Source organism: Sitophilus oryzae, unplaced genomic scaffold (genome assembly GCF_002938485.1).
Source record: "Sitophilus oryzae breed Bouriz unplaced genomic scaffold, Soryzae_2.0 scaffold_808_pilon_pilon, whole genome shotgun sequence".
Classification (NCBI taxonomy): Eukaryota; Metazoa; Arthropoda; class Insecta; order Coleoptera; family Curculionidae; genus Sitophilus; species Sitophilus oryzae.
This window is the reverse complement of record NW_022147426.1, coordinates 1,321,035-1,340,176: the sequence shown is the minus strand read 5'-3', so window position 1 is coordinate 1,340,176 and position 19,142 is coordinate 1,321,035. Positions and strand designations below refer to the sequence as shown.

The 19,142-nt window shown below is 34.0% G+C and overlaps 1 protein-coding gene across 1 annotated transcript in view; it reads left to right on the top strand.

Annotated features, from left to right (window-relative positions):
• Positions 1 to 19,142, top strand: part of LOC115888777 (mothers against decapentaplegic homolog 6) — a 122,771-nt gene that overhangs the window by 32,641 nt on the left and 70,988 nt on the right. Inside the window, exon 3 of the mRNA XM_030908619.1 lies at positions 17,728 to 17,781. Within this exon, the coding sequence (XP_030764479.1) occupies positions 17,728 to 17,781 (54 nt within the window). The remainder of the gene's footprint in view (positions 1 to 17,727; positions 17,782 to 19,142) is intronic.

Genomic DNA, 19,142 nt, shown 5'->3' with positions numbered 1-19,142 from the left:
AATAACTGTGGATTTAATCAGAAATAAATATAATAATAAGTTATGATAATGAACGTCTCTGTTGTTATAAATAAGCATACGTCAAAAAATGAAGTAAAATTTTTAAGGTGTTACTTTTTACCACACTGTGTAATACATATTCAAAATTCAGTTTTTTAGTGTTTGGAGCCAATTTTTATTAATCAAAACAGTCAATTAATATCGTTAGAATACTGGAATCATATTATATATATAATTAGTCCTCTTTAACAAAACATATTTAAACAGTTTTTTTTTATTATTTTTTAATAAAATAAATGAACTATATGGACAATATTAGTATCTGTACTCATTAAGAATTTATTACACCTTTAAAAATAATCTAAAATGTCAATATTCGATGGATATATTGATAAATGAGGTCTAAATTATAAGAAAAGGCATTTTTTACGAAAACTTGAAGAGACAAGTAAAAAATGGTATACTACAATTTGACAGACAATCAAATTGTGCATCTGATTCTCATAAAATATACAGGGTGTTCCATTTAAATTAAACAAGTTATTGCCGTTTAAAACTAGTAATTATTTAAAATAATTTTTTAGACACTCTGTATAAGATAGTATAATGTTTATTATTGCAACACAAACTTCAGTAAATAGAAATACTTCAGTACAATATTTGGTTTTAAAAATTTAAATGCTCTTAGAGAAATGAAAAGCATTAAAATTATTACTGTATTTTGACAAAAACCTGAATATTTAAAAAACGGTAAGATTAATAATAACTTAGTCAAATTTGCCTTTATTTTAATCGAAGAAACTAAAAAATGTAATAATATACAGGGTGTTCCATTTAAAAAAAACAACTTTGATATTTTTATTTATTTGGGACACTCTGTATCTTGTAAAAATATTTTTAAATTATAGCTCTAATAGTCCTTCAACGAACCCAAAACTTACAATTTGCAAAAATCTAATCGTTTAGCTACAATACTCCGTGTCGTATGTGGTAAACAACCTTGTATAATATTTTATAACATACAGGGTGATTAGTAAGTTCTCGCACGAGGAAAGGCATTAGCTTTGTTTTGGTTCGAATTTCAGGACGATTCTAGAATTGCACAGAACAAATTGCGTACTAGTTATTATCTCGGATCGGTTCGGAATCAATTCGAAAGAGCCATAAACCAAAACACATCAAAGATTATTATTGTTGCGCATGTGCGAACTGTTAATTCGTAAACCGTCCCTACTGAGAGGCGCGAATCGTTAGGACGATCCTAGAACTGTCCAGAACCAGTCCCAGCCAGAAACCAAAACAGCTGTGTAAACATTCAGAATCAATTCCGAATGAACCAAAACATAAAACGCTTACGACGCATGTGTGAACTGTCCTAACGCGTGAACCAAAACAAAGCTATTATTACACTTGGTCAAAATAATAATTAAACCCAGATCTAGGAAATACAGAGTCGCAGGCATTTCGCAACGCATACAGCTACATTATATAGACATAAAATTTTACTACCTACGGAACCCGAATCTCCATCCGATAGAAATGGCAACGGCGGTACTCCATAGCCGACATTATTAACGCATTTAGGTATTTTCATAAAAGGCAACTTGTAAGCCGGGGGCGTGGGCGTCAGGCGCCAGCCGCACGAAATGTGAATGAAAATTTTTACTGGTGGGCTTCGAATTAACCGCACCATTTATATGCAAATATCGTATAGAGCGTCGTCTGTAATAAACGCCGTTTTTTTTTTCTTTGACTGTATACCGCCGTACTTAATTGTCCAATGCGAATGTCATACACGGTATAACCTGTTTCGAGTTATGTGAAATCGCAGTCGCTCGTTTTTTTCTCTTCCGTTTTGTCTCGCCTAGTTCGAAAGCCAACAACCTTTAAGAGTCCATTTCATGCACTAGCCCGAAAAAGTAGTAAAATAAGCGTTCGGCATTTAACGTTTTATGTAAAACTGGCTAGGTATTTTTACACGGGAACCCGGGGGATTCCCCTTACGGCTTGGCCATTAAAAATAAGTGAAACAAACAGGTTAGTTCTTAGATTTCTTTCTGGCGTATGCGCGTAAGCGAAGAAAAGCGTTTAACTAGTTACCTGTGGACAATTTCGTCAAATAAACTTCCGGACATAATTATCGGGACATAGAAATTTGGCTGTACTTAAAATGCCGTTAAACGGTAGCTTACTAAAATGCCGTTCATAGGTATGACGTCGTTGATGTGACGCACTTGACGGCTTTATGAAATATAGAAATTTTATAAGGACTAACCAACGCTATCCACCCCACCAAATAACCAACTTAACCAACGCAACTAACCTACCAACTAACCAATGAATTAACACACTGAAAAAAGAAGCTATTTAACCTGAATAAAAATGGAGTGCAGCAAAATAAATATTTGTTTCCTATAAGCGGAATAAATATTTGTTTTATATTATTTGAAAAAATATTTGAACTTTGCTAAAAATTTTTGTTTAAGTCAAAAATATAATTATTTAATAAACAATATTTTTATTTCCACCAAAGAAATCAGTTTGTTTCTTGACCTTAGCAAGGTCTTTGTATTATGTAAAAATTTGTTTAACGTGCAGCATCTAATTATTCTCTGTAAATAAAAGATTATGTCTTTACAAAATAAATTACGTTTGCTTCAAAGGAATAGTAATTTAAAACCAAATACTTTTTTCAATTTACCTGAATACGCAAGTTGTTTGACTTGTTTTGACGTTTTTTATTCCAAAATACCTATTTGTTTGGATTAACCAAAATGATTTGTTTGACTCAAAATAAAATGTGTACAGGGTTTTCTTTTATATTTGACACCCTCTATAGAGACCTTATTTTTGAAGCTAGTAAAGAACTTCAAATATAAAAGTTGAATGATTTTTTCCATAGCATCTTTTGAATCTATCAGAAAAAATAAATGCACATCGGAAAGTGGAAAAAATCAAAGTTTTATGTATTTTTTATTAAATACCCTGTATAATAATAGCGAAGAGGACTTTTATTTTATCTATAATAATAGACAGACTGTTTAATCTCAAAAACACAACTTTGATTATTTTTTTCAGTTTTCCGATGAGTTGTTTTTTTTGTGATATATTTAAAACATAATAATAATGATATGGAAAAAAATCCTTCCACTTTTGTATTTCAAGATTTTCATAGCTTTAAAAATAAGGTATCTAGATAGAGTGCAAAATATAAAAGAAAACCCTGTACAGTTTTTCTTCAGATTCTCGTATATACCACTATTTTTATGGTCCTAACTAATTAAAAAAAAAAAAACAATAACATTTACTAAGTATATATTTATTGAAAGATATTATCACTATGACATGTGCACACAGATGCACTATTGAAGGGTCCATATATAAAACAAAACATGTTTTTTTCTCAAAATATTGTGTTTCACCTAACATCAAATAACATGATAAATACCTATATCTAATAATAAATATTCAGATAAACATCAGGAAATGGTACTTACAACGCTTTTACCATCCCCCGTGTAATGAATATTAAACGGAACTGGACAAACTTCTTTGTCAAAAGGATAAAGACGTACATACTTTGTACTATTTGAGTTAGAAACCTCAAACGCTTGTGCCTTAAAACTATATCCTACTGTTTCTAATAACGAATCTTATTGATGGAACCTGATGGATTTAAAAAACGCCTTCAATCGTCCAAAGGCACTCACTAAACAGACAATCGAAAGCAGGAAAATTTAGAATACACAGAGACAATCTGCGGTTGAATTCATATTATCTGGAAAATTAGTGGTTTCAAATCACAAGGACAGTCGCATACATCACGCACTAGACACTAGAGTCTCCGACACGAACCGGTAAAGGAATACGGATGATGAAATAATTCGAGAGGGCAGGTCAACCCTACCCCTCAATTTTCGCACGTACACCCGGACATGAATAAAAAGTTATTTAATGTCAATAAGGTATTTTTTGACAAAAATAAAATTACGAAATATGTAGAATGATGTTTGATAAATAAATAGTTATTTAATTAATTATAGAAAATATCAAACAAATATGAGGAAAATAACAATCAAGTCAGTTTACTTAAAGTAAACAAAATTTATTTTGAACAAACAATACTTATTTACGAAAAATAAAAATATGCCAAACACATCATTTATTTACATTTTTCTGTCGTTTATTTTCAGTGTATATACAATATATACAATAAATAAAATAACATAATAAGATGGTATGTTGTTCTTCTGACGAAGCACTCAACCACCTAAGCGAACCCTGTGAACAGGGGGGCCGGTGTTTGCCCTAGGTAGCTCTTTTATTGACCGGGCGAGGACTGCATGTTCCGCTTTTGCTCACACATGCATTGGGAGTATAGAGGCAATGCCGACGTGCTTTACTTTAATAAATATGTTGGTTACTTAAATCAGATCCGTAGAATCGGAGGAAAAAGCTCTTAAAAACCTTCGTCGAAGCGATAGCCTCAGCCACTGACCCACAGGTGCTCTTGCAGAAAGCTTAAGGCTAGGCATTACTTTCCGCCGACATGAACGACGTTACAATATCTATTAACGGCATTTTAGTAAGCTACCGTTTAACGGCTGTTTAAGTACATCGTAGAAATTTTAGGGTAAATTTAAAGTTGAATATCTCTTGAACTAAAAAAGATTTTGGGATGAGGTTTGGACCAGGTTTTAGATAGATCTATTGTGATTAAGATGCTATGTGGTTTTCGAAAATATATTTAGCGAATTCTCTCGTATACAGGGTGAGTATATTTACATACAGGTATATTTATGAGAGTGTGAAAAATTTGATCAAGAATCTTTTTACCGCAAATTTACAATTTTTAAAAAATCGAAACTTTTATCAAGTACGACTAATCTGTATTGAAATTAGAAAAACTATTTGATCGGTTTTAATTTTTTTTTGTTTTAAGGAAAATACGACGTTTTTTCGAAAAATGGTACAAAGCTTTGTACATTCTGCATATGTTAAAAATTACATTGATATAGAGTGTATCTAAAAGCTGATAACTAACACAAGTTTAAAAAATGTCAACATCAGAATAATATTTTTATTTATAAAATAAGTAGATAAATTATAATAAAATTTAAGTTTATTTAATATTAAATATATTTTTGAACACCCTGTATACATGGGTCCAAATTTCTGTACAGCTAGTTTAAGATACACGTTATATCAATGTATTGTGGGTCTATGCAAAATGTACAATGCCTTTTGTACCATTTCGGACCAAATGTATGACTATTGTTTACAGTCCCGCAATTTTGCGGATCCGCGGGATTGATTTGCTGTAATCCCGCGGGTTTGCGGGATTGAGATTTTGGTGCGGGATTGCATTCCCTACTCACAAAACTCATTGTGAAAATAATATCGTTTAGTAATAATCATTTAATATTAATAAATTGTTTTGCAAAATTACATTATTTTGTGAAACTATGCAAAAATAACCTATTAAGTTTCTTATTAAAAATACTGTAATGTATTAATATTTTTTTATAAAATTATTTATATTTTTTTTTCAGTGTGCTATTTCTTGTTTTTCAGTGACATGCATCACTGACCGTTATCAAGCGTGAACTAATCTAAATCCTAAAACAACTGAGTTTATACCAGAACAAAGCATAAACTCGTGGGGGTGAGTTAATGGGGTCAATTATTGGCTTTCCCTAATTATTTTAGAGAATAATTCTATTTAGATTTATTGAAGAGCACTAAAACCCACATTCAAAAGAATAACTTAGATATTTTTGATTAGCTCGTTTACGAGTTATCGCCGATTTCTTTTAAATATTCCTCCTTTCTTATGGCCCTGTATTGACTTATGAGCACCAGTCAAGGTAAAAGATAACTGTCAAATGAAGTTGTCATTTTAGAAATTTACCTATTTAGTGCTTTATTATTGTTGAAAACTCATTCCCACATCGGAAATTTTAAAGATGTATTTATAAATACAAATTAATATGAATTACAGTAAAATAAAGTAATCAATTACAAGGTTAATTATAGTATTATTGTAATATTCAATAACTTATTAATTTAGGTACTATTAAATTGTTAGAACTTTAGGATTTAAGAAGATGTTTAAATATTCTTCCATCCACTGCTAGAGGATGGCGATCCCAGCTAGAGGATGGCGATAACCCAGGCGATCATAAAATTTCTCTTCTTACATTCGCTAGTTGGTAAAGTGAAATTCTATTGCATTCGGCAGAAATAACATTTTTTGACTCGTCTAGATTTGGGTATTTTTTGTCCTTGTATATCCTGTTTTTTAAATGGCCCCAGAGAAAGAAATCATTTGGCGAAATATCAGGAGACCTTGCTGGCCAATTTACTGTATGATTTAGGCCAATAACGTTTCCGTTAAAACTATTGTCTAAATATTCCCGAACAGCCAGGGTACTATGTGCCGGGCAGCCATCCATTTGGTACCAAACTTCCTGATTTTTCCTAGCGGCATCATGTAAAGCAGGTAAGAAATAATGGCCCGATAATATTGTGTCAGAATATCCCTGCCCAAACATTTACTTTCTGTGGATATTGCGTCCTTGTTTCGACAAACCAGTGTTGGTTTTCTTTGTTCCAATATCGATAATTTTGAACATTGGGTTCATTATTTAAGGTAAACGTGCATTCGTCAGTGAAACATATGTTTTTTAAAAATTCCCTATCCGTGTTTGCTCTTTCCATCATACCAAAACAAAACGCCTGCCGCCGTATTTCGTCCCATCTCGTAGCTCTTGGTGCTTTTCATATTTGAAGGAATAGTATGTATGTCGTTTCAAAATTTGAAACGCTGTAGTGTGATCTATTCCTATTTCATCCTCAAGTTTCCTTGTGCTGATCTTTCCATCGTTCTCTTCCACGCACAATAAAACTTCCAAGTCGGTATCATTTCTTGCATCTTCTCTTTGTTCCTGCCTTGCTTCACATCTGCAGTTATTTATTAGGGTACCTTTTTGGTCTCAAATCTCTGGATATTCCTTGCGATTGTAGATTTTCCAGGTATCGGTCTATTCGGATACAGACTAAATAGGTAAATTTCTGAAATGAGAACTTCATTTGACAGTTATCTTTTACCTTGACTGGTGCTCATAAGCAAATACAGGGCCATAAGAAAGGAGAAACATTTAAAAAGAAATCGGCGATGACTCGTAAACGGGCTAATCAAAAATATCTAAAGTTATTCTTTTGAATGTGGGTTTTAGTGCTCTTCAATAAACCTAAATAGAATTATTCTCTAAAATAATTAGGGAAGCCAATAATTGACCCCATTAAAATTTACATGGGATTTCCTATGTCCCGCTCGACGATGCAACACCCGGTTATAGTCATATGAAGTTTTTTTTCTTAGAATAGGTCCAAGAATCGCCCTTTTAAATATTAGCATGTGATTAAGGAGCACCCTGTATAGGCTAGTACGCGTATCTAGACGCGAGTACAAAAATATAAATACCGATCATTAGACCTATTAAAAGTCGGGCGCCTAGTCTGGTAAACATTTATCATTGGTAGGCGCCGCCGAGTTATTTTTCGATGTACATATATAAATGTATATACTTTGGTCGTTTCAAAATAAATTTGACGTATATAGACGCTAGTTAGTAGTGAGATAGGGATCGAACGTATAGAAAAATCATTTAAGGTGTAAAGCTCAATCTACACATTAGGTTTCAGTACTGACTAATTTTTGTTCAGTGGTGGTGCAGTTCATCAATCAGAAAGCAAGGGATGGCTTTTCCAAGTAAAATTGATAAAAAATTGAGATTTTTAATGAAAATAATATCAAATTGTTAAGTAATCAGTCATTAAAAAAATTAACATGAACACAAGTAAAGAAAGTATAGGTAACTTAAAAACACCAATCACTAAACTGAAAAATAAAAAATCAACATCCATCTAAGCGTTGTTGATCGAAGGAGACCAATTACCGAGATGAAAAAAGACACTGAAAAAACAAAACGGGCACCGCTTAATGACTGGCCATCGACACGCCCCGTTAACTTTTTTAATTTTGTTGCGGTGCGTGTTTTCCCGGAACGAAACAACAACGAAAATACATACTCAACCAAGCTGCCAAAATCTCGATTCAATGTGAAATTTTTAGCAAAGAGCGTTGCCATTTGCGCGCGTGGTTGTATCAAAAATATAAGGTTTCAGTATGGGCAATAAAATGCAAGCCAGAAATGGCGGTGTATTTTTTATATAAAAAATATGAAATAAAAAATGCAGATCCGTATTTAAAAAAATTAAGTTGGCCTCTGTATCTCACAAATTATCAGCTGATTTGAAAATTTAAAAATACACACACCGGAAAAATCTAGGGATATCATTTTATTAAAGTTAAAAATAAATGTTTTGAATAAACAACCACATATTTGTAGGCCGATTCTTTCTACTTCGATATTCACACTAGTTATTTCTAAATTTGGGATATCTGTAGAAGTGTGCATTTTTTGTCAAATGTATAAAAAGCACCAAGCATCAATTGTTCGAATTTAACCTGTACTGGCTATGTTTTTATGATAACTGACCAGAATTCATTCAAATAACTTTGTTTAGTATTAAACGACATTATGGAGCGTAGACATCTTAACACAGACGAAATGCTAAGGGCCATGGGTATGCTCGAAGCTGGAATGCGCTAAATCGACGTAGCTAGAGCATTAAATACAACACAAAGTGTAATATCGCGATTAAGTGCACGCTACCGTGAAAGTGGTGATGTTGCTGAAAGGCACACAGGGCGACATCGCATTACTACCTCTCAGCAAGATCATTTTTTACAATTAAATGCTCGACGCCGACCGACTCTCAGAGCTTAGTTTAATTCTCCAGGAAAAACATAATGTAACCGTTAGTCCTGACACTGTTCGGAATAGATTAAGATAGGTCAACTTAAGAAGCAGACGCCCCTGGAGAGCTCAACCCTTAACGAGAGGAAATCGAGAGGTACGATATTTGTGGGCTCAAGATCATGTTCAGTGGTCGAATGAACAATGGGCCAATGTTCTCTTTACGGATGAGTCACGCTTTGGAATTCATCCGGATTCGAGAAGGCTTAGGGTATGGAGAGAACCGGGAAATCTTATTCTGTTCGATCATGTTCAGGAAGTGCACCCTTATCAAGGTGGAACAGTTATGGTCTGGGAGGAGTCCAGTTAGGCCGAAAACCGATCTCGTTTTTTCTTGAAAGGTTTCTAACAGGAATCACATATCGTGATTTAATTTTGAGCCTGTCGTGTTACCATATGCCAATGATTTTGGGAGAAACTTCATTCTCATGCATGACAATGCACGGCCTCATACAGCCAGAGTGGTAAGTGAGTTTATCAATGCTCATCAATTAAACATCTTACCCTGGCCGGCACAATCTCCTGACCTCAACCCCATCGAGCACGTATGGGACGCGGTCCAAAGAAGAATTTTGAGAATGGGTATGCCTCGTGAAACTCGTAGGGATCTGGTTCGGGCCGTGAATGCAGCGTGGCAGGCTGTACCTCAAGAAGAGATCGACAACCTGATCAGGAGCATGGAGAGACGATGTAGGGCTGTAATGAACAGTAGAGGAGGCCATACCCTTTATTAAGTAAAAATGGGTTTATCTTTTTTTTTAATTCACAGATTAGAATAAAAAAAAATGTGTGTATTTTTTTGAGTTCAATAAAAATCAAGGTAAATTTGAAAAATTCGGTAAATTTCGCATTTTTATTTCCAATACGTCCTGTAAACTATTGGTTTATTTTAATTTTATTATATCAGAAATGCAAATAATAAATTTACTGACGATGGTTGGATAAAATTGTAATATCCCTAGACTTTTCCGGTGTGTGTATATCAGATAGCCGTATAATAAAGTGGCTATGAGAATGAGCAATTGGTATTTTGATTTTCTAAAAAGTAACGACAGGAAAAAATAAAATTGATTTAAAAAAAACGCAGCAATCCTTGAAATTTTTAAAACTTTTTTGATGGCATCTTGGTGAACATCCCAAGGCGCAACTTTGCCCCAATTTAACCATCATCGTATCTATTACGGTTTCCGAGATACCAGTGATCATACCTCGAATTTGTAGCACTCTGTATACTTAAAATAACTCTCCTCGGTAATTTTTTCTTATCGCGCAACTATAATTTATATAAAATGTAAATATAATGTACCAACAAATACATCCCATTATAATATACATTTAGTTCCTTTCGGGAACGATAACCGACCTACCTACACATTCTACAACAAATCGTATCGTAACCGAAAAATAAAAACAAATCAAATCGAAATCCCACTAAAAAGGCTACGAGGCTTTTTTCATTCAATCTCCAGCGATAAAACGGATCCATTCACTCTTTCTTCGCTGCAAGAGAGTCTTAAAAGCTTTTTGGGCTGATAAAATGCTTCGCCCGCCCAATTCCTTAACGATAGCGTAATGCAGTCGAGGTTTTGAACGAAACCAGCGAGATTTTCCCATGCAAATAAGAGGATATTATCTCTATGGGCGCCGAGAACATTTATATCTATGGTCGTTTTGGTTAAAAGGAGTTAAGAATTAAAATAATAATAATAACTAGCGTGTACCCGCGACTTCGTTCGCGTCGAATTAATCATTTGTAATGGTGATGATACAGCAAAGCAAGAATTTCCATTAACATACAAACTGAATAAAATTTTCTCACCTTTATGTCAGCATGAGAAAAAACAATATGGCGATATTATTATATAATTTGGTAATATTTGAGGGGTAGTTTCATCTCGTTGGAATTTGACTTTCGAAAAATCCGTTTGCCAAAAATAAGCTTTTTACGTCAAGCAGTTTAAGCAGAATCGTGGTTAATCAGTTACCCAACTTTTTGGAACACCCTGTATAATTTTTTAAAAATTTTTAAAATATGTAAAAAAGAAGACTAGCCGATTTTTAAATAACAAATATTGTAATATTTGAGGGGCGTTTTCATCCTTTCATCATAAGAATTTGAGATTCAAGAAAAACCCGCCTTATCGACCCTCTACACCCCACAGTCAATCTGTTTGCCAAAAATCAGCTTTAAACGTCAAGCAGTTTAAGCAGAATCGTGATTACTCAATGGTCATATTTTATGAAACACCCTGTATAAATATTAAAAAATCTTAAAATATGTAAAACGACCTCTGTGTGCTAGCTCATAAAATATCGAAAATAGCTATTATTTTTGCATCATGTTTACTATGATTTTATTGTTAAATATTATTTTATTTAAATTTTACAATTATGCAACCCGATATATACCGCGCTATAGAGCCACAGAATATTGTCACTGGATGCCGCCCAGCATTAGAATTTTTGTCGACCTCTTTTTATCTTTGGTCATCACTTGTCACTTGTCACTGTCAGATCAAATCAGATGTTTTGGGATTTATTTATCCTGTGTTTTGGTTATTGAAATTTTATAATTATCAGATAAAATTTCGTAGTTAAATTGGTTATTTTTAATGTGGATCGCAGTGTGCAATTCGTTCATTTAATTGTAGGAATTTGTGAGTTTAGTTCGTTCATTGACCGGATATCGAAGATGGCTGTGAAAATAATCTAGAACATCATTTTTTATTTATGCCTTTTTGTGAGTTGGACTAGTCACGATATATAGTTTTCTATCTATATCCTGGAGGGAGATTTCCGGTTGAAATCTGATTTTGTGAAGGAAATCGAATCCTTGCTCACTTCTTGTGTACTCCCCGACCGAGAATATCGTCGTGAAGAACTGGCTGCCGTTTCGTGAAGCATTCCCTGTTGGCGAATAGCAGGTCTTCGTAAAGAAGGATTAAGGCTTCCGAAACACCTTTGGTCAGAGACGTGGTTGGATTTTGATGATTTTATGGACCGCCGACCAATTTCCGTTCATTTAGTAATAATAATAATACATTTGAAACTAAAATAATTTCCATGACTTCCATTGTCTTGATTTATTAAACGGTTTTACTTAGCTCGACCCGTACGGTATTTATTTATTTGTTTGTTTATTTGGGTCAAAATTAGAAATTGAAATTTAAGTACCTTCCTGTTGTCAGATTGATCTGAAATTTGGTACACACCTTTACTTCCGATGATTATATAAGTATACCCCACTAATCAGCAAGTAAACAATCACAACGCTGCTGTTTTAAATCTATTCCGGAATAAGGGATCTCGAATTTATACCACTAAAGCACAGGACCAACTAATTGACGCCACACGAAATACAGATAATTTAAATTTAGCAAATATAATACCAACAGATATAAATAAGACTGGAGGCTTACCATCAGTACTTGAAATATTTGTAGGAGCAAAAGTAATATTGCGGTCCAACATTGACGTTAGAAAAGGATTGGTAAATGGCGCTATAGGCCACATTACAGAAATTGTTTGGCCTCAGTTCCGTCGAACCCAAATGTACGAAACAGATGTACCATCAGTTTGGATGGACTTTGGCAGAGACGGCATACACGTTATACACCAGAAAGCCATACAGTTTCCAGCAAAATTCAATTATGGTACGGCTGAAAGAAGGATGTTACCCTTAATTTTGTCATGGGCATCCACCGTCCATAAAATGCATGACAGCACAGTCGACCATGCAGTAGTGTATTTGGGCTAAAAATTGTTTGAGGAAGGGCAAGCATACGTGGCTCTAAGTCGAGTCAAGTCTCTGGAAGGGCTATGTATTGAGGAATTAGATTGTAATAAATTATCAGGTAAAAAACCATGTAATAATGATGCACTAAATGAATTAAATAGAATGAGGAATATTCGGTAGGCATTTCCGTTAAATACTAAAAACTAGAAAATAAAAAATCGGTAAAAATACTTTTAAGTTAAACGGTTTTATCTTATGTGCACTGAAAACTAGAAAATAATAATAACAATTAGGTATTTTGAACTTCTAGTTCAGAAATATTTTAGTACTAGGCAGAATAGCTTTTAGGCATATTAGACTAAAATAAAAACATGGGGCCCATTAACTATTGCTGTAATACTTTCTTCTATACTAAGTGTGGATTGCATCGACTTACTATAATCGTAACTGGAGATTTTGACAATCAATAACCAGCCGTGGCGGCTTCACCAGCGAACGCCGAGCTCATGATCTACCAAAGTATAAAGATATGCTTTGCCATAGGTAGGATTTCAGAGGGGCCCCACGTTTTTATTTTAGTCTAATATGCCTAAAAGCTATTCTGCCTAGTACTAAAATATTTCTGAACTAGAAGTTCAAAATACCTAATTGTTCTTATTATTTTCTAGTTTTCAGTGCACATAAGATAAAACCGTTTAACTTAAAAGTTTTTTTACCGATTTTTTTTGAAGTTGGCAGGTGGATATTGATTTGATGAATTAATGATGATATTAAAAGAGACCACCGAACCAAACAGCTTTTCAAAAAAAAATGCAAATGAGCATGAGTTATGTAATATTTCACATTGGACGTGGTTCCATGTTCCGATGTAGTTCTTTTTCGTCCCTGTCCGTACCACAAAAAAACTAGACGCTGAAAAAAATCGATCGATGTAACCTACGTCGATAAAATCCCGAACATCGCCGACTCTCGGAAACGGGCAGGAGACAGTGAACAAGAGGAAAAAAATGCCGCCGAGACAAGAGACGGTACGACTTGCGGCAGACGGACGGGACGGTTCCCAGAAAGAAGCCGCCGGTGGCGGTTCTGGGTACTCGAATTGTTCCGAAGAAGCTGAAGAAGAAGAAAGAGAAGCACGACCAGATGTTTATTTTGGAAAATGCGGGTCCCGCGCACATTCGATACGCGGACGGCTTTTGGTTTTTTTTCTGTCCTGTTTTTTATTTACCGGTGGCGCCAAGTTGCGATCGAGGTTAATGTGGAACAAGATTGAACAATTAAACAAAATACTATTTATATCAAACCTGTTTTGTATCATAACTATCAGAATTGCTTTTAAAATTTTACCTAAAACTGCAATTTTACATGTAACAACACTTCGTTTCATTGCGATTCTTGAAGGCACTCAAAAGTGTTATCAATATTTTAACTATTTCAATATTTCCAACTCATGGGCCTGTGTCTATACTACTCTGAAAAAATTGTAAATTTAATAACAATATTGAGGGTTATATCTTGCCAGAGATTATTGTAGTAAATTTACCATCCATTCTTTAGATTTACAATTCGTTTGTAAAATCGCTGTATGGTTAATTTGTGGCATGTATGTACTTAACCAAACCAAACCAAACCAATATTCGTCGTGAATTTATTTAAAAAATGTGTGTCTCATAGTAAATTTACTTATTCATTGTAAATTTATCTTTTAAAATTGCCAACTTCTTGTTTACTATAACTTTTTTACTATAAAGTTACAACAAATTAAAACATTTAATTATAGTGAATTTACAATTACTTTTGTAAAGTCACACTCTTGGAATTTGAGATTTGGGAAACTCATCCTTATCTAACCTCTACACGCCACAGTCAATCCGTTTGCCAAAAATCAGCTTTAAACGTCAAGCAGTTTAAGCAGAATCGTGATTACTCAGTAGTCATATTTTATAAAACACCCTGTATAAATTTTTAAAAAATTTTAAAATATGTAAAACAACAAAATAAAATATACGTATTTAAGAGTTTTTTCGAAAAACTCACCGGTTTTTAAATAAAAAATATTCTAATATTTGAGGGGTGGTTTCACCCCCTTAGAATTCGAGTTTCGAAAAATCCCTTCTTATCGAACCTCTACACCCTAAAATCAATCCGTTTTCCAAAAATCAGCTTTTTACGTCAAGCGGTTTAAGCAGGATCGTGATTAATCAATGACCAGATTTTTCGAAACACCCTGTATACATTTTTAAAAAATCTTAAAATATGTAAAAACAAATTAAAATATACGTGTTTAAGCGTTTTTTTCGGAAACTTAATCGTTTTTGAAATAAAAAATATTGTAATATTTGAACGGTGCGGTGGTTTCACCCCCTTGGAACTGGAATTTCGAAAAATCCTTTCTTATGGAACCTGTACACTCTAGAATCAGCCTGTATGCCAAAATTGAGCTTCTTACGTTGAGTGGTTTGAGCAGCATCGTGATTAATCAGTGAGTCAGTCACTAAAGGATTTTATATACAGTGGTGGCCAAAAGTATGGAAACTTTTTACTTTTTAAAATATCACAGAAAATATTGCTATGCTTAAACTCTCAGGAATATAAATGAACAGTTTATCAGCAAATAAAAGTATTCTAAAAATTACACAGCGAAAAAAATCTGTTTAGCAGTTTTTGTAGGAGAACAATAGATTTCTTGTAGCCAAAAGTATGGAAACCATAAATAAATACATTAAAATTATTTAGTTTAAGCTGATAAACGGTACGATTTGCTTCAGATAAATATAAACATCATGCCCAAGTCTAAATATTTCTACGGATTTAAAAAAATAAAAATAGTTGAATTATACAAGAGCGGTTATAAACAAATTCAAAAAGTAAAAATTTAAACATTTTAAAAGGCACCGTTTCGAAAATAATTCGTAAATTTAATAAAACAGGGAACGTTTCAACAGCTTTTAAGTCAGGAAGACCAAGAAAGTTGTGCAACAGGACAATGAAAGTAATGAAGAGAATATCAATGGGAGATCCAAAAAAACATCCACAGACATTTCTCGAGAAATGGGTGAAAGGGGAATATCGGTGTCCGCACGCACGGTGAGAAGAAGGTTGGATGACATGGGACTTTTTGGAAGAGTTGCGGTGAAGAAATCACTAATACCAAAGAAAAATAGGATGGCCCGCTTTAAATTTGCTCAAGATCATCTCACCTGGTCTTATCAGAAATGGAATACTGTACTGTTTAGCGACGAAAGCAAGTTTCAACTGGTAGTGACGGGAGACGTTATGTCCGAAGACCAAAAGGTATACGGTACAGCCATAAATACCAGACGCCCACAGTAAAACATAGGGGTGGGAGTACAATGGTATGGGGGTGTTTTTATCGCTCAGGTGTTGGTCCTCTTGTTAAAATTGATGGGATAATGGACCGTTTTTTGTACAAAGACATATTGGAGAATAATATGCTGCCTCATGCTGATGAAGAAATGCCACTCAGATGGTTGCCAGCAAGACAATGATCCCAAGCACAAATCTCGGTTTGTTCAAAATTGGTTAAATGAACATAATGTTCCACTAATGGATTGGCCCTCACAGTCTCTGGATCTTAACCCCATAGAAAATTTATGGGACCATTTGGATAGCAAAATTCGAAGCCATTCTATTTCAAATAAAAATGAATTATGGGAAGTGCTAAAAACTGAATGGGCGGCCATTTCCAGTAAAGATTGTACGAGATTGATCGATTCGATGCCATGAAGATGTAGAGAAGTAATTAATTCAAAGGGATATTCCACTAAATATTAGTAATTTTTATATTATCTTGAATTTTAATAAACATTCTTCTTAAGTTTCCATACTTTTGACCAAGAAAATATTCATAATTTTTTATATATTTTTTGATAGCTGTAATTTTTAATTTAAATGTATTAGGTTTTGTAGGAAATTATTTGTAGGTCACGATTATATAAGTCGTTTTATTTCATATTTTAATTTCTCAGCATAAATGACAAATTAAAAAAGTTTCCATACTTTTGGCCACCACTGTATATTAGTATAGATTGATTTAAAACAATATTAAACAAATTGTCTTTATTTTATGTTTATACTTTCCTCGATCCATCATCGCGATGTTCGTGAATGTAAATCGATGGTTTTGGCGAACCGCAGGTACCGGATCGACGGGAAAGAACCCATCATATTATCTGGCCTGGTACTGCCTCGACCGCAGACGAATGCCACCCATCAGATTGTTGGGTCGGCGCCACGGCTATCTCATCTGCTCTCCGCCGTTCCACTTGGTTCTTTTTTATAATTAGCGGTGGCGGTGGTACGTGGGTACCGCCGCCGTCTCTAGAAAGGACGACGGGCGGACGGACTACTCTCGTTATCGCATGCTTCGCTTCGTGGGATTTTCGTGTATATAGTTTTATCGGTTTTGTATTGACCAATCCGCTATTTTTGACAAATTGAATTTTAACAATTCTTACACGGAAATTGTGAAAATGCAAAAATAATATATAGATTTATACACAGGGTGGTCCGAACTGTATTCCGGAAGCTTCGGCAGCAGATTCTTCATATAAAAATAAGTAAAAATGTTCGTATAAATGTATGTCCTAAAATGCAAAAAGAAATTTCGAGAACCATTACTCGTAGCGATTTTTACCAAGAAACCTTTTTTTAGTAATGAACGTCGTAAATGTATATTTTTTACTCAGTAGTTTTATACAGGTACGGACGAAAATTGATTACTCTTCAAACCAGTTAAAAAAATATGTAGGTGGCGCCCTCTAGAATTAGGCGTCATATTGCCATCAAAATCAAATTTCTCATGTCAAAAAACTTTCAGATATCAATTTTTACCCAAATATTGACGTTACTTCAGAAATTATTTAGAAAAAATCGAAAGTAATATGATGACTATTATCTATATATGACTTATACACCCTGTATTTCCGAATCTAAGCATTTTAGCACATACATTTTTACATATTTTTATCTGTGGAATATGCTGCCCAAGTTTCCAGAATACTGTTCGGACCACCCTGTATATTTGTATAAATAATAATGTAAATACATAGCTATGTGTATAATAATATGTTTTTCTTTTTTCAGAAACGCCACCACCTCCTTATAGTCGAACTAGTATAGATAGGATAAGACCTGAAGGTAAGCTATAGTTTAAAATTAAGGGATGTTAAACATTTTAAAATATTGTTAAGGTCAAGGTGTATTACTGGTTGCATAACTGTAACGTGCATTGAGGAACCTGGTGAATTCGCCAGGAAGTAAAAGAAAATTACAGAATTCTTTAGAAAATTCCAGAAACCATCGCCAGGGGGTATATAAGGCCCGCGCTTTGACAGTTGGGAGTCTGAAGATAGTCTGAAGTCTGAAGTTTGATAATACCGCGAAATACCGTTAGAGTAATAGTAGTTGCATAAATTGTGTTGTAAATAATATAAGTTGTGTGTACAGAGTGAGACAAATAAATTCGTTAAGTATTTTATCGTGAGTTTAAATAGTGGTTTTTAAATAAAAATATATTCTAATTTTTGAGGGGTAGTTTCACCCCCTTAGAATTCGAGTTTCGAAAAATCCGTTGTTATCGAACCTCTACACCCTAAAGTCAATCCGTTTTTCAAAAATCAGCTTTTTACGTCAAGCGCTTTAAGCAGGATCGTGATTAATCAATGACCAGATTTTTCGAAACACCCTGTATACATTTTTATAAAATCTTAAAATATGTAAAAAACAATATAAAATATACGTGTTTAAGCGTTTTTTCGGAAACTTGACCGTTTTTTAAATAAAAAATATTGTAATATTTGAGGGGTGGTTTCACCCCCTTGGAACTGGAATTTCGAAAAATCCCTTCTTATCGAACCTCTACACCCTAGAATCAACCTGTATGCCAAAATTGAGCTTCTTACGTTGAGGGGTTTGAGCAAGATCGTGATTAATCAGTGAGTCAGTCACTTAAGGATTTTATATATTAGTATAGATTACCTTTTTTTAAACCAAATCTCAACCACATATTTTTTCCCTTGTAAACCGTTTCTTTGATGTTTGACGACGTTCGAAAGCTCGGCATGCATCTCTTGTATGAACAGCCGGCCCAAGACAAACATTTTTACCCCGGGTCGTCCATTGTGCATTACGTCTAGATAGGTTTTAAGTCGTTTTAACAGCCACTCGAGTGCTAAAAACTGAGGCGAGAGCACTTTGGGCCTCGCTCGTACACCGGACGATAATGGCAGGTGGTAATTGTTTTTTTATGATATCGTGGGACTGGAGAACGACCTTAGCCGGACGCGAAGGGCAAGGGGTTATTATGACGGGCGTTTTTTTCCGGTAGGCGAATGAAAACTAAAAAATCGGAAAAAAAACTTTTAAGTTAAATAAAACTTTTAAGTTAAATCAAAAAAACTTTTAAGTTAAATCTTATGTGCACTGAAAACTAGAAAATAATAACAATTAGGTATTTTGAACTTCTAGTTCAGAAATATTTTAGTACTAGGCAGAATAGC